The following is a 15,055-nucleotide window of genomic DNA, read 5'->3' on the forward strand; positions in this document are numbered from 1 at the left end:
TGCATGGATTTTAAATCAGCGACATGCATTAATACATAATAGAGCCTTATTATATCCAGAAATGTAACCTGCACCACCAGTTTGGGGTGGCAGGTAGCTTAATGGTTAGACTGTTGGGCCAGTAACCGAAAGTCTGCTGGATTGAATCCCCGAGCTGACAAGGTAAAAAGCTGCCGTTCTGCCGCTGAACAAGGAAGTTAACCCACTGTTGCCCAGTAGGCTGTCAATGTAAATAAGAATTTGTTCTTAACTGACTTGCCTAGTTAAATAAGGGTTCAATTTAAAAAAAAAAAAAAAAAAAAAACGTTTGACTGGTCACTACTGCTGTAATCTAGTTCACGTGACCCTTCCCCCTAATGTTCAGATGGTCTGGTGGACCAAAGCTTCCAACATGGCCTTCATTAGCCCAATAGAATGATCAGGAAAAAGTCCTGACCCATAGCCATTGGCTTTATTTCTAATCAATCACCTCCCTCCGAACACCTCAGCTCTCTACACATTTTTTTTTTATTCGGAGCCATGACTATTTTTCAATACCACATAGGCCAGATTTGAGTAGTTGGCGTTTCAGGCTTATATGCGATACGTACAATTACCCTGGAGACTAGGTTACAAATTATGCTGCTGTTGTAGCATGCAGTTACAGTAGCATGCAGTGCTATGTCTGTGGTGGAAGCACAAAAGCAAAGAGTCATATCCATGGGTATGGGCGGTTTAAGGGCAAAGACAAAATAAGGAGAACCTGAGGAAATTTGGCAATACTGACCTACAGTCATATATTGTCAGGTGGCCAAGTTGATCATTTTCTAAAGACTCTGACTAACCTGTTATTAGTATAAAAAAAATCTCTATACTTTCTATGTGGATTAGACTAGTGTTCTGTGACATGTGATGCATTAGTGTGTTGACTTGACAAAAAAAATGGTAGACAGACACGGTACATAGCCTCCATTACCAAACACACAATGAGAGTCAGCTTGAGGAGGAGGTAAGAACTACCCTAGCTTCATAGCACTTTGTTTAAGACTGGTAGGTTCCCTCCCCATAGACCTTGCTTTCCCCACAGCCAGCCCTATGGTCCTGTATAACAGAATGTGCCCTCTCCCATTGTTGTTCCCTTCATAATTGTCACGTGTAGTTGTGTCTGCTGTTGAAGCTGCGGAATGCAGAGGGGGTGGTCAGCTTCCTCATGGAGAGGCTGTCTGTCTTGGCGTCAGGCCGCGCCCCAGACTTGCTCCTCAGGAAGGGGTTCCTGGGTTCCCCCAGAACCCCATGGTCTGCACCCCTCTCCATCCTCTCACTGACCGACAGGCTTTTTCTGTGGGGAGGAGGTGCCAAGGATGGGTGGGAGGAGTCGTCTGAGGAGCAGCTGTTGGCTCGTTCCAGCCTGGAGAAGGGCGAGCAGAAGGGGGTTCCACTCGCCCCTCCTAAGCCACTCCCTGTGCGACGGGGCTCGGGGGCAGGGGCCATTTCCTCTAGGTCTTCAGGTTCTGACTCTGTGTGGCTGAGCTCGGCCTCGCGCTCTGGGTGGGAGGAGCTCATGTCAGGGGGCTTGTCAAAGGGGAATGAGGTGGAGCCTCCGGGGGAGTGGCAACAGTCGTCGGTGGAGTAAGGGGCAGAGACACACCTGGTGTCTATGCAGTCGGTGATGCTGGTGTACTCAGCCGCTTTGACCTGAACTCCTGCCCCTAGGCCTCCATAGCACCCTCGCGGTGTGAACATGAGGCTGTGAGACTTGACCAGCTGAGGCTCTTCCAGGTAGCCCCCGCCGCCAGTGGACAGGTAGCGGCTGCTTTTTGAGCGCTCCAGCAGGCCCGCTGATGGTGGAGGAGAGGGGTCCAGTTCCCAGAGCGGCACAGTGTTATCTGGGAGCAGGTTGGCGGAGCATAGTGACAGGTCTGCAGCCACTCTGTCCTCGAACACGGCCCCACCCTCAGAGTGTCTGTCGCCCAACCCGCTGCCTCCACCATAGTCCCTCCCGCTCGACAGCACCGCCTCCATAATCTCAGAGTGGAGCGAGGAGTCAGGCCGGAGGGGAGGGGCCATCCTCAGTGGGTCGAAGAAGACCTTGGCTGGCCCCTCCTCCTCGGATGCCGACACAAAGATGTCGACGCAGGAAGAGGGGCGGTGCTGCTGGGAGACGGACAGCGTGGCCAGTGGGAGGGGCTTAGACTCCTTGGGGGCAGAGCACAAGGCCACCGACTGTGAACTATTGGCTCGTTGCAGGCTGAAGGAGTGCTCCTTGAGGAAACGGTGAGCCCGGTCGGCCCCGGCTCGCTCGCGACCTCCCCCCACGTAGAAAGAGTGGCTCCGTGTGCGCATGGCCAGACTGGTGGGGGAGGGCGGCGACATGGAGCCCTCTGCACCTTCATTGAGTCGGTAGGAGTTCCCCTCTTGGCTGTTAAAGCTGCTCTGGCGCAAAAAGTATGCTGCATCTGGGCACTCACCCTGACGCAGCACGTAGGCTGAGTCTGTGCAGTCGGAGGAGGTGCGAGAGCGGGCCTTGTTGACCTCTCCCTGCTCCACTCCCGTGACTCGCTCCAGAGCCACAGCAATCCGACCAATCAGCTCCTCCATCTGGGCCAGACGGATGTCCACGGTCTGTAGAGATGCCTTCATGAAATGTTCTCTCTCATTCACCTCCTCCAGACGCATAGCCATATTCTCCACTCTGCAACGGACAGAGAAGAGAGAGAGAGAAAGAGAGAAGAGAGAAAGCGGAGAGAGAAGGGAGATGGAGAGAGAGGAGGGGGAGCGAGAGAGAGAGAGAGAGAGAGAGAGAGAGGAGCGGGTGGGAGGTGAGAGAGAGAGAGAGAGAGAGATGAGGGGGAAGGGAGAGAAAAAGAAGGGGGAGTGAGAGAGAGGAGGGGGTGAAAGTGATTATATTGTCCATGACTGGAAATAATGGCAGCAAAGTAAGAGCCTATCATGTGATGTACTTAAAGAATAACTTATTTTTTTAGAACCAAATAAAAATGTTTGATCCAAATAATGGCATGTTATAGAAAGATCCAGACACTGTTTTTTTGTGAATTCACAAGTTTTTGAGAAACTTACCCCAACTAGCAAATCACTTCCTCATTCTCATTGTGTAGTATGGGGGACGGGAAAAAAAACATGAACAAAGGCTCAAAATACACCCAAATACATCATTTTAGAAACGGCAAAGCTCTCAGTACACTGATGCAAGTCTTTAGATTTTGTACTCATCAAATTGTGTCGTTCCGAAATTTATCCGCACATTAAATTCAATTTTTTTGCGACTCGACCAATACCTCATCGTCCATTCTACAGGTAACTGCGAAAATAAAGGAAACACTTGAATAAATTAGAGACACAAAGTATATTGACAGCATGCAGAGCTTCCACACAGGAAGTTCCAGACACTTGTATAATCTGTGCCAAGGTGCATTGAAGCTTTTCTGGCGGCTCGTGGTGGCCCAACACCCTATTAAGACACTCTATGTTGGTATTTCCCTAATTTTGGCAGTTACCTGTAGCAGCAGGCTACACAAAGAATGGAACAGATGGATAGCGGAAATTACTCAAGTTGCACAAAACTGAATATTAAATTGTGGATAAAGTTTGTAATGACACAATTTTATGTATACAACATCTAAAAACCTGCATCACTACACTGAGAGTTTCTAAAAGGATGTATTTGGGTGTTTTTTGAGCCTTTGTTCATGTTTTTTTCTACACTGTGAGGATGAGGAAGAGATTTGCTGACAAAAAAGGAAGAGCCTACATCATGTGTTGTACTTAAGCATGACAGGATTGTGTTTGCTCATGTCCAACCTCTCTGACGTCACTCGGATCCTCTCGTCATTCGAAGAGTTGAAGCGGTCATCTTTCTCACGGAAGTACTCCTCGATGCACTGCTCCTCAAAGTCATGAACTTTCTTCAGCTCGTCTTCAGTGATGAAGAGCTCTGTGATGGAAGGATGATGAAAAGCAACATGGAAGGATAAGCAGAAACAAGGAAAGATGGGTCAATCTATTGCTAGAGGACTCCTGATATCTCAAGGAGCGATAAGTATAGTTTTTGTCTTAATCTGTTGTTGTCTAGTACTGTCTTTTTGCTACCTACCAAACTAACAATTCTAGGGAGAGATAACATTTTAATAATGTTACTCTTAATGTTCCCCTATCATGAGGGTGTCTGTGTATGTTAAAAGCAGCATTTTGCAACATATGATGTGACTAGCTATCATGAGTTGTGGGAGACATGTTCAGCACTTAGGCAGTTAAACAGACTGTCTTTTGTTAGTAACAAGAACCAGATGTGAGATAACGGTATTTAGGGGATGAGCACATAGATATTCTACCCAGCAACAACTACACCTGCCAATGGGAGCGCCCGGGGGCTGGGACCAGTTGGGGTCGGCAACAATCAACGATAGGCTGAGTGAGTTTAAACCACACCCAGTCTCTACTCTGACAGGCCAGCTCGGAAGCAGGAACTAAATTAAAGAAGATACCGTTGGTGTGTTGGCCAGTTCTCGGTTCTACCCTGCATGGTGTTACAGCGGACCCGTATATACGAACTTATTGCTTTGCATAAAATCGGTGACTCAGTGTCATACTTATCCTGATACCAGATTTGATCAGCGCAACCCGTTACATTATGTTAGTAAAACATTTTTTTAGCATGTTTTGGCATTAGAATTAGGATAACTTTCATCAACGTACCACCAAACACATACAGAACATGGTTATCATGTTTTCAGAATGTAAAATATTAATTTCCTAGACACGTTTCATGGTAACGTTGCAAGTACGTTCATGTGTCCAGTTTTCTGAGGGTTAGGAGACTATTCCATTAAGGTCCCACCAAAACATACACAGATCATGGTTTCCAGGTTCTCGGAACATAAGACATTAATGTTCCAGACACGTCTCAGGGGAATGTTGCAGGAACATTTCTGTGTATCAGCTGTCAGGATGTCGCCTGATGTTTCTGCTGAGTTGTTCTGCAGAGTTATTCGAGGAAGACTCCACTTCACTCTCTCACCTGAGTATCTTACCTAGTTATTTTCAGAAGATCTCATTTAGCTCTTTTGTAAATTTCTCAACTTGGTGTGTGTTTTCTATGCCTGTTCGGCTCTTCTCCCTTTTAGTCTTTACAGACGCACCCCACTCCTTGGCTGCAACTATTCTAATTTAGTGTACCCTGCGTGCACAACCCATGTGGAATACCTGTTTGCCGGCAGCATTTGGAACTGCCCATCTGTGAACAAGAATGCCCTTCAGTCCCTAAATCTCAGACTATTTTTGTAAATATCTTCTTGCAGCTGCTGTGAAGTGGAATAATATTTTCAGCAGCTGCTGGGTAGGTACCTTGACTTGTTTACAAGTAACTTTACTGCTAGCCAATGTTGAATTATTGCATGTTTTCTTAGCTAACTTAGCTAGCTAGCTGGCTAACGTTTGCTAGCTAGCTCAAGTTGACAAAAGCCATTTAGGTCTGCTCTAAATTCCTTGTAAATATCTTGCTGTGGGACCTAAAAACATTAGCCCAGATAATAATTGGGATGATGCCATAGAAAATAAACTGAGCTCAGACTTGTGACCGTTAGGTTTTCACTTTTACTACAGAGAAAATGGCTTGTGTCTAGCAGTTGAAAAGATATGACCCATATTACTTGCGCACCAAATTTTATTTTGGATTGACAGGTCACATTTCACACAAAAAAACACATTGTGGTCCGTTAAACTACTCGCCAGCCTCTGTCACTAAAGCCGATGCGAATGACCCATGCACAGGTGTTGCTATGAGGTGTCTGCCGACCTAAGGTGCTTCCACTGGGCAGCTCTACCAGTGTTGCCGGCAGTAGCTAGTTACAGTTATTTAAAGTAGGATAGCAGCCTACACAAGAAATACCTAATATTGGTAGCCATCTAGATTTCACCGTGACACAGTCTACTTAACCTGTTGAAACTCTGGGGGCGCTATATCATTTTTGGATAAAAAAACGTGCCCGTTTTAAGCGCAATAGTTTGTCACAAAAAGATGCTCGACTATGCATATAATTGGTAGCTTTGGAAAGAAAACACTCTGACGTTTCCTGAACTGCAAAGATATTTTCTGTGCGTGCCCTAGAACGTGAGCTACAGGCAAAACCAAGATGAAACGGCATCCAGGAAATGAGCAAGATTTTTGCAGGATTTTTGAGGCTCAGTTTTCCATTGTCTCCTTATATGGCTGTGAATGCGAGAGTCAGCCCTTTCTGTCGTTTCCCCAAGGTGTCTGCAGCATTGTGACATATTTGTAGGCATATCATTGGAAGATTGACCATAAGAGACCACATTTACCAGGTGTCCGCCCGGTGTCCTGCGCCGAAATTGGTGCGCAAAAGTCAGCTGCAAGTATTTTTCCACAGAATTCAGAGAAGAATGCAGGCTTCCACGAACGATATATCAATGAAGAGATATGTGAAAAAACACCTTGAGGATTGATTCCAAACAACGTTTGCCATGTTTTGGTCGATATTATGGAGTTAATTCGGAAAAAGTTTGACGTTGTAGGTGACTGAATTTTCGGTTCGTTTCGGTAGCCAAATGTGATGTACAAAATGGAGCGATTTCTCCTACACAAAGACGCTTTCAGGAAAAACTGCACATTTGCTATGTAACTGAGAGTCTCCTCATTGAAAACATCCGAAGCTCTTCAAAGGTAAATGATTTTATTTATTTGGTTATCTGGTTTTTGTGAAAATGTTGCATGCTAAATGCTACTCAAAATGCTAAGCTAGCTTAGCATACTCTTACACAAATTAGTGAATTGCTATGGTTCAAAAGCATATTTTGAAAATCTGAGATGACAGTGTTGTTAAGAAAAGGCTAAGCTTGAGAGTAGGCGCATTATTTTCATTTTATTTGCGATTTTCAGAAATCGTTAACGTTGCGTTATGCTAATGAGCCTGAGGCTTTAGTCACGATCCCGGATCCGGGATGGGGAGTTTCAAGAGGTTAATAGAGAGAGCATGAACGGCAACAATACCAGACACATAGTGTCCTACGTAGCTGTCACAACCCTGTGACACAGGCTGTGTGAATCTGTCCACTAGGCTGTCAGCTCAATAATCTCTGTCTCACTGCGGAATTAGAGGTTTATCCATGTTGTTCCAGTCGTCAAAATTCGAGGTATTTTTAACACCCTGGGTTGCTCCTGCTACTCTTTATTGTTCCCTTTCTCCAAATGTCAAATTTAAAAGCTGCTGCTCTGTCTGGTACCATTTCTCAGACAGTCAAATTTCGATGTTCCTGCTCTGTATCATTCCATTTCTCCAAATGTCAAATTTGTTCAGGCACTCCTTCTGAACAGTTAAAGGGATATTTCGGGTTTTCAGCATATTAGACCTAATTTTCCACGTAGGTTTAGTGTTGAAGCATCATCCAGACAGTTGTTTTGGTCAGAGTTCCATTCCTGAGATTTCTTTGACTGGCTTAATTGCTTGCATGAGCCATATAGTGGTAGTGGCCAGACTCACAAAAACAAGTGCTTCAAAACGTCCGCACAAGAAACTTTACAGCCATCTCATGTATTTGTGGGCTATACACGCATGTCAATATCAAAACACTTGGCTATTTCCACTATTACAAGCATTAATGTGTATTACTCAAACTGTGTTTACTTCCTGCTTGGCCTTGTCTTGGAACTAATTTCTACGTCACTACTACATCTGTGTAGACCAGCAACCAGCAACAGCTTCCAGAAAGCGAGTCATAGGGAACTGGTTGTGTAAATGTGAAAGTGTTTCGAAAAATGCAAGGCAATTCTGACTGAAATTGAGTGTCAGTGCTGTTCCGATGGGACTTGATAATGTCAACACTTGAAGAACTAAATTTGTCTGGAAAAGACACTGATGATGTTGGTCACAGCACAACAGTCTGTGAACGATCATGCCGATTTCCCAGCCCTTATCAACCCAGGAGTAACGTTTTTCCATGTCCCTAGATCAACTGAAAAAAAGAGAAATCTCAGGAATGTAAACTTTGACCAAAACAACTGCGTAGGATGATGCTTTAACAATAAAAGTAAGTGGAAAATTAGGTCTAGCGTGCAACAAATCCTTTAAGCTCGGCTCAAATAAAAAAAAAACAGTTTCCACCTCTGGGATCGAACACCAAACATTCAGATTCAGAGTCACGGAATTATGCCCATCCGTCCTCCTTATCCACAACATTTTAGAAAAAACCCAAGCATATTTGATGGTAATAGCGCTCACTGTTGCAACTAGCTGTTGATTTTTCTGACGTTCTCAGGATATACATCCAATTTCAAAGTGTATCATCTCCCTGCTCAGCTGCTGGACATAGACATCCATGATGTTACAGTATAATCTAAACCTGTTCACGTTACCAGTAGTGTGCAAACATTTGGTGTCACAGAAAGAAAGGAACATAATCTGTGGTATTGTGTAGGCTATAGCAATGTTTTATTAGTTAGCTAGGGTTTGAATTGGGTGTATTTAGCTATCATAATTGTATTTGTTCAATGCCTCAATTGATTTCAGAAACTATGTAGGATATATGGCTGTACAGATTCCTGGTTTGAATCAACTCAAGATGATGAACCGTGAAGATGGGACAAAGTGCATGACAAAGTGACCCAGAGGAAGCCAGCTGTTATCAACCCCTGCAATGACCCATTCTTCCAAGAGCTCACTGTGCTCAAGAAAGCGAAGGTAACCTGCCAAAATGATTACCGCCCCATAGCACTCACATCGGTAACCATGAAGTGCTTTGAAAGGCTGGTCATGACTCACATCAACACCATCATGCCAGAAACCCTAGACCCACTCCAATTCGCATACCGTCCCAACAGATCCACAGATGACGCAATCTCAATCGAACTCCACACTGCCCATTCCCACCTGGACAAAAGGAACACCCATGTGAGAATGCTGTTCATTGACTACAGCTCAGCATTCAACACCATAGTGCCCACAAAGCTCAACACTTAGCTAAGGAACCTGGGACTAAACACCTCCCTCTAGAACTGGATCCTGGACTTCACATCTGTCACGCTGATCCTCAACACTAGGGCCCCTCAGGGGTGCATGCTTAGTCCACTCCTGTACTCCCTATTCACCCACGACTGGGTGGCCAAGCACAACTTCAACACCATCATTAAGTTTGCTGATGACACAACCATGGTAGGCCTGATCACCGACAACAATGACACAGCCTATATGGAGGAGGTCAGAGACCTGGCAATGTGGTGCTAGGACAACAACCTCTCTTTCAATGTGAGCAAGGAGCTGATCATGGACTACAGGAAAAGGAGGGCCAAACAGGCCCCCATTAACATTGACGGGACTGAAGTGGAGCGGGTCGAGAGTTTCAAGTTCCTTGGTGTCCACATCACCAACAAACTATCATGGTCCAAACACACCAAGACAGTTGTGAAGAGGGCACAACAACAACTTTTCCTCCTCAGGGGAGAGCATCCTGACCGGTTGCATCGCCGCATGGTATGGTAACTGCTCATCATCTGGCCTTAAGGTGCTACAGAGTGTAGTGCGTACGGTCCAGTACATCACTGGGGCTAAGCTTCCTGACATTCAAGACCTACACTGTATATACAAGGCGCAATCAGAGGAAGGCGCAAAAACTGTCAAAGACTCCAGTCACCCAAAACTGTTCTCTCTGCTACCGCACAGCAAGCGGAACCCGAGCGCCAAGTCTAGGACCAAAAGGCTCCTTAACAACTTTTACCCCCAAGCCATAAGACTGCTGAACAACTAATCAAATGGCCACCCAGACTATTTACATTGACCTCCACCCCCCTTGTTTTTACACTGCTGCTACACGCTGTTTATCATCTATGCATAGTCACTTTACAAATGTACCCCCCATATACAAACCTGTACCCCCCGTATATAGCCTTGTTACTGTTATGTACATTTCTTTTGTTACCTTTCGATTGATTTGATTTTTTTACTTTAGTTTATTTGGTAAATATTTTATTAACTATATTTATTGAACTGCATTGTTGGTTATAGGATTGTAAGTAAGCATTTCATGGTAAGGTAATACCTGTTGTATTTGGTGCATGTGACAAATACAATTGGATTTGATTTTAGATAATTGTATATGTGGGATACATAAATTAGGTAGTCATTCATATTAAACACTATTATTGCACAGAGAGAGTCTATGCAACAGGTGTGGCTGAAATATCCAAATCCACTAATCTGAAGGGGTTTCCACATACTTTTGTATATGTAGTGTATCTCTGAAACTTAGATAATACCTTTGATGATGCAGTGGTAGCAAAACACGGTTATAACATCTACAGAAAATACAGAAATGCCAATGGGGGCGGTGTTGGGGTCTATATTAACATTCCTGTTAACCCTTTGATGCATCATTCTACAGGGGTCCCTGCAGCGAACACTCAAACCAGTGTAATTAGAACGTCCAGTTTCAATTGACGTGTTTTTGTCACAGAAACATTTTGCACAAACACAGTCCTTACAACGTTATGTCCTGAATGTGACCCGTTTATTTTTGGATGCAATTTTCAGACATTCACAGAAGTGGCGGCAGCATAACACAATCATCCAAACCAGAAAATGAAGGCTACAATAGTCCTAGTGCTAACTGGGGAAAGATTGAGGTAACAGAATATGTCATATTTAGCTAACTCCCGGCTGACAGAAACCATAATATGAATTAGCTAATAGAAAGGACTATTTTCAATTCATCACATCATCGGTGTGCTCACCATTGATCCAAATAATTGAGTAAAACACTTTCTAAAAATCTAAAGAAATCAGACGACGGGGTAGTTTGTGCGCGCCGCCAAGTATATCTTTTTTGGGTGTCAACCAAAGATAGGCAGAGGAGATGAGTTTGGTCTGTTTGCAGCATGTTTGCAGCATGTTGAAGGGGGTTTGTCATCTACGATCATTCACTTTCCTTAATTCACTTCCGGAGGTTTACTCGAGGGATGGTTCACTCATCTTTCACCTCATTTTGTCAATTCACACTGTTGTTAGAAAATAAAACTTGTTAGAAAATAATTTCAAATTGACAAGATGAAATATAGCCTAAAGATAATTAGTGTCTTGGTTTGAGGGGGAAAATGTGTTAATTAACTGTCCTGTTGTGTAACAATCACATGTTGGAACAATGAGCGCATTCTGACATCACGCATATCACAAAACTCACTCTGAGATATTTGGAACTCACATGCGAAAAGGTTAAATACTGTTACTTGTGGTGATAATATGTGTAAAGTACTTCATAATGTATGTGATATCAACAGAGAGGTATATTTTCTGGGTGACCTAAATATTGACTGAATTTCATCAAGCTGTCCACTCAAATAAAGCATTGAACTGTAACCAGTGCCTGCCATCTCATTCAGGTTATCAGTCAAACTACCATGGGAGTTACAAACAGCACAGGAATGAAATCATCCACATGTATTGATCACATCTTTACTAATGCTTCAGAAATCTGCTTCAAAGCAGTATCCAAATCAACCAGATACAGTGATCATAATATAGTAGCCATATCTAGGAAAACCAAAGTTCCAAAGGTTGGGCCTAGTATAGTGTATAAGAGGTCATACAATACGTTTATTAGTGATTCCTACACTTTGCTGAAGATGTAAATAATATTGTCTGGTTTGTCGTATGTAATGAGGAACAACCAGACTCTGCACTTGACACATTTATGAAATTGCTTATTCCAGTTACTCATAAGCATGAAACCATTAAGAAAATTACTGTAACAATATATAGATAAATGATACCGTATAAAGAATGGTAGTAGAAAGCTTTGAGCACATTAAATTACACGTTTGGCAAAAAGGCAAACTAAGCTCTATCATTCTTTGAATAAGATGGCTCATTAACTACTTTAATGATTTCTTTCCATTGGCAAGATGAGCAAATTTAGTCATGACCTGCCAGCAACAAACACCAACCCTACACAACCAAGTACAGTACAACTGACCAAATTACGAAAGGCTAGCATTGTCATTTTGAATTCCATAACGGGACTTTGGAAGAGGCCATTTTTTTTGTACATTCTTTGAGCAATGACAAGCCACTTGGGTCTGACAACTTGGATGGAAAATTACTGAGGTTAATAGTGGATGATATTGTCATTCTTACTTGCCATATCTTCAATCTAAGCCTACAAGAAAGTGTGTGCCCTCAGGCCTGGAGGGAAGCAAAAGTAATTCCTCTACATAGTAAAGCCCCCTTTACTGGCTCAAATAGATGACCAATTAGCCTGTTACCAACCCTTAGTAAACTTTTGTAAAACATGTTTTGAGCAGATTCAATGCTATTTTATTGTAAACAAATTGACAACAGACTTTCAGCACGGCAGTTCAACATGCACGGAAGTTACACAATTGAATGATGATTGACTGAGAGAAATTGATGGGAGCTGTTTTGTTAGACTTCAGTGCGGCTTTTGACATTATCGATCATAGTCTGCTACTGGAAAAAACATATGTGTTACAGCTTTATTGTGGATAAAGAGTTACCTGTCTAACAGAACACGAAGGGTGTTCTTTAATGGAAGCCTCTCCAACATGATCCATCTTAAAATCATTCCCCAGGGCACCTTCCTTTTCAAAATCTTTACTAATGACCTGCCACTTTGAGTAAAGCCAGTGTATATACAGTATGCAGATGACTCAACACTATACATGTCAGCTACTACAGCGAGTGAAATCACTGCAACACTTAACAATGAGCTGCAGTCAGTTTCAGAATGGGTGGCAAGAAATAAGTTAGGCCTAACTTCAAAGCTAAAAGCATTGTATTTGGGACAAATCATTCACTAAACCCTAAACCTCAACCTAATCTTGTAATGAATAATATGGTAATATAGCAAGTTGGGGAGACATGCACTATACTAGGCCCATGATGATGCAACAGTAGCTAAGATGGGAAGAAGTCTGTCCATAATATAGCGCTGCACTGCCTTAACAACACTTTCAACAAGGCAGGTCCTACAGGCCCTAGTTTTGTCGCACCTGGACTACTGTCCAGTCGTGTGGTCAGGTGTCACAAAGTGGGACTTAGGAAAATAGCAATTAGCTCAGAACAGGGCAGCATGGCTGGCCCTTCACTGTACACAAAGAGCTAACATTAAAAATATGCAAGTCAATCTCTAATAGGTCAAAGTAGAGGAGAGATTGACTTCATCACTACTTGGTTTTATAAGAAATATTGACATGTTGAATGCATCGAGCTGTCTGTTTAAACTACTAGCACACAGCTCGGACACCCATGCATACTCTACAAGACATGCCACCAGAGGTCTCTTCACAATCCCCTAGTCCAGAGCAGACTATGGTAGGTGTACAGTACTACATAGAGCCATGGCTGCATAGAACTCTATTCCACATCAGGTAACTGATGCAAGCATTAGAATCTGATTTTAAAAAACAGATAAAAATACACCTTATGGAACAGTGCGGACTGTGAAGATGCTAACACACACACTCTACACACATGTACACACATGTACACATGGATTTTGTATTGTAGATACAGTATTGATTTTGTATTCTAGATACAGTATGTGGTAGTAGAGTAGTGGCCTGAGGGCCTGAGGGCATGAACTTAATGTGTTGTGAAAAGTGTTATGAAATGTAATATTTTTAAATGTATATAACTGCCTTAAATTTGCTGGACCCCAGGAAGAATAGCCGCTACCTTGGCAGCAGCTAATGGGGATCCTTAAAAAATACAATACCGTTAGTTACTCCCTGAGGCAAGTTCACTATGAAGGTGGGGGTGGTAAACCATTTACCAGTATCGTTACTGCTAGGGAGAGATTGTAACCTATTCGAGTGTTTGTGGCGGAGTAAATCAGAACTCCCCCAAGCCCGTGCCGGTGCGAATACGCAATGTGAAGCAGTCCCTGGCACTCTCAGAGAAAACACATCCCCAAAAGGCACGCACCTGCCGTGTGTGGAGTGATGGTAGCTACAATAGTCATTTACAACATTAACAATGTCTACACTGTATTTCTGATCAATTTGATGTTATTTTAATGGACATAAGTGACCCCAAACATTTGAACGGTAGTGTATCTCAACTGGTATGCCATCCAGCCCTAGAGTATTCCCAGACTTAAAGGCTTTATTTGCAAGAACTTTCTCTTCTGTAATTTGACCTTCACATAAGTCTTTATGTACAGCTGTTAATTTGACATTATCAATAGAAAACAAATCCTCTTTGAAAAGATCGTTTGGCGAATCATGGGTGACTGTCATTTGTAACAAGTTTCAGTACATTATTCTTTGTAGCATTTCTATGTTTAAGATTAAAAAGAATGGTGCAGTGTACTCCATATTACATCCAGTTTGCTTTATTTTTTATAACATATTACACTTGATCTTTCTTGAATATATTCCACCAGTTCCTTTCATTTTTCCTAGAACTTATTCTGTGCCTCTGGTACAGTTTTTATTGCTATCTATCTGTACTGTTGGTCCTTCTATTTGTGAACTTTGTGACCTATATTGCTTTTGCTTTAAGTACGAGTATTAAATTGCATGGCCTCTAAAGTCACATTTAAAAGTACCCGACACAAAGGGGATCTGCTGTAACTATGTTATATCGGAAAAAGTCAGTTTATAAATTCTTCAAGCTTCTGTTTTTTACCCCTTTTTCTCCCCAATTTCGTGGTATCCAATTGGTAGTTACAGTGCGGACTCAGGAGAACTGAAGCTCGAGAGCTGTGTGTTCTCCGAAACACAACCCAGCCAAGCCGCGCTGCTTCTTGACACAATGCCCCCTTAACCCGGAAGCTAGCCTCACCAATGCGTTGGAGGAAACACCTGGCGACTGTGTCAGCGTGCAGTGCGCCCAGCCCACCACAGGGGTCGCTAGTACACGATGGGACAAGAACAACCCTGCCAGCCAAACCCTCGCCTAACCTGGACGACGCTGGGCCAATTGTGCGCCGCCCCATGGGTCTCCCGTTCGTGGCCGGCTGCGACAGAGCCTGCGCCACTCGGGAGGCCCGTCATTAAATAGGCCCATGTGGAAATTCTGTAAGAGTAATGTAT

The 15,055-nt window shown here is 43.3% G+C and overlaps 1 protein-coding gene across 4 annotated transcripts in view; it reads right to left on the bottom strand.

Annotated features, from left to right (window-relative positions):
• Nucleotides 1–317: 317 nt before the first annotated feature.
• The window catches only part of LOC135514303 (transient receptor potential cation channel subfamily M member 3-like), a 237,460-nt gene continuing 222,722 nt past the window's right edge, over nt 318–15,055 (bottom strand). For all 4 annotated transcript variants that reach the window (XM_064937692.1, XM_064937691.1, XM_064937690.1 and 1 more), the window contains 2 exons: nt 3,799–3,931; nt 318–2,671 (listed from right to left, as the gene is read on the bottom strand). In XM_064937692.1, the coding sequence (XP_064793764.1) occupies nt 1,129–2,671; nt 3,799–3,931 (1,676 nt within the window). In that variant the 3' untranslated portion in view covers nt 318–1,128. The remainder of the gene's footprint in view (nt 2,672–3,798; nt 3,932–15,055) is intronic.

This window comes from Oncorhynchus masou, chromosome 25 (genome assembly GCF_036934945.1).
Source record: "Oncorhynchus masou masou isolate Uvic2021 chromosome 25, UVic_Omas_1.1, whole genome shotgun sequence".
NCBI lineage: Eukaryota > Metazoa > Chordata > Actinopteri > Salmoniformes > Salmonidae > Oncorhynchus > Oncorhynchus masou.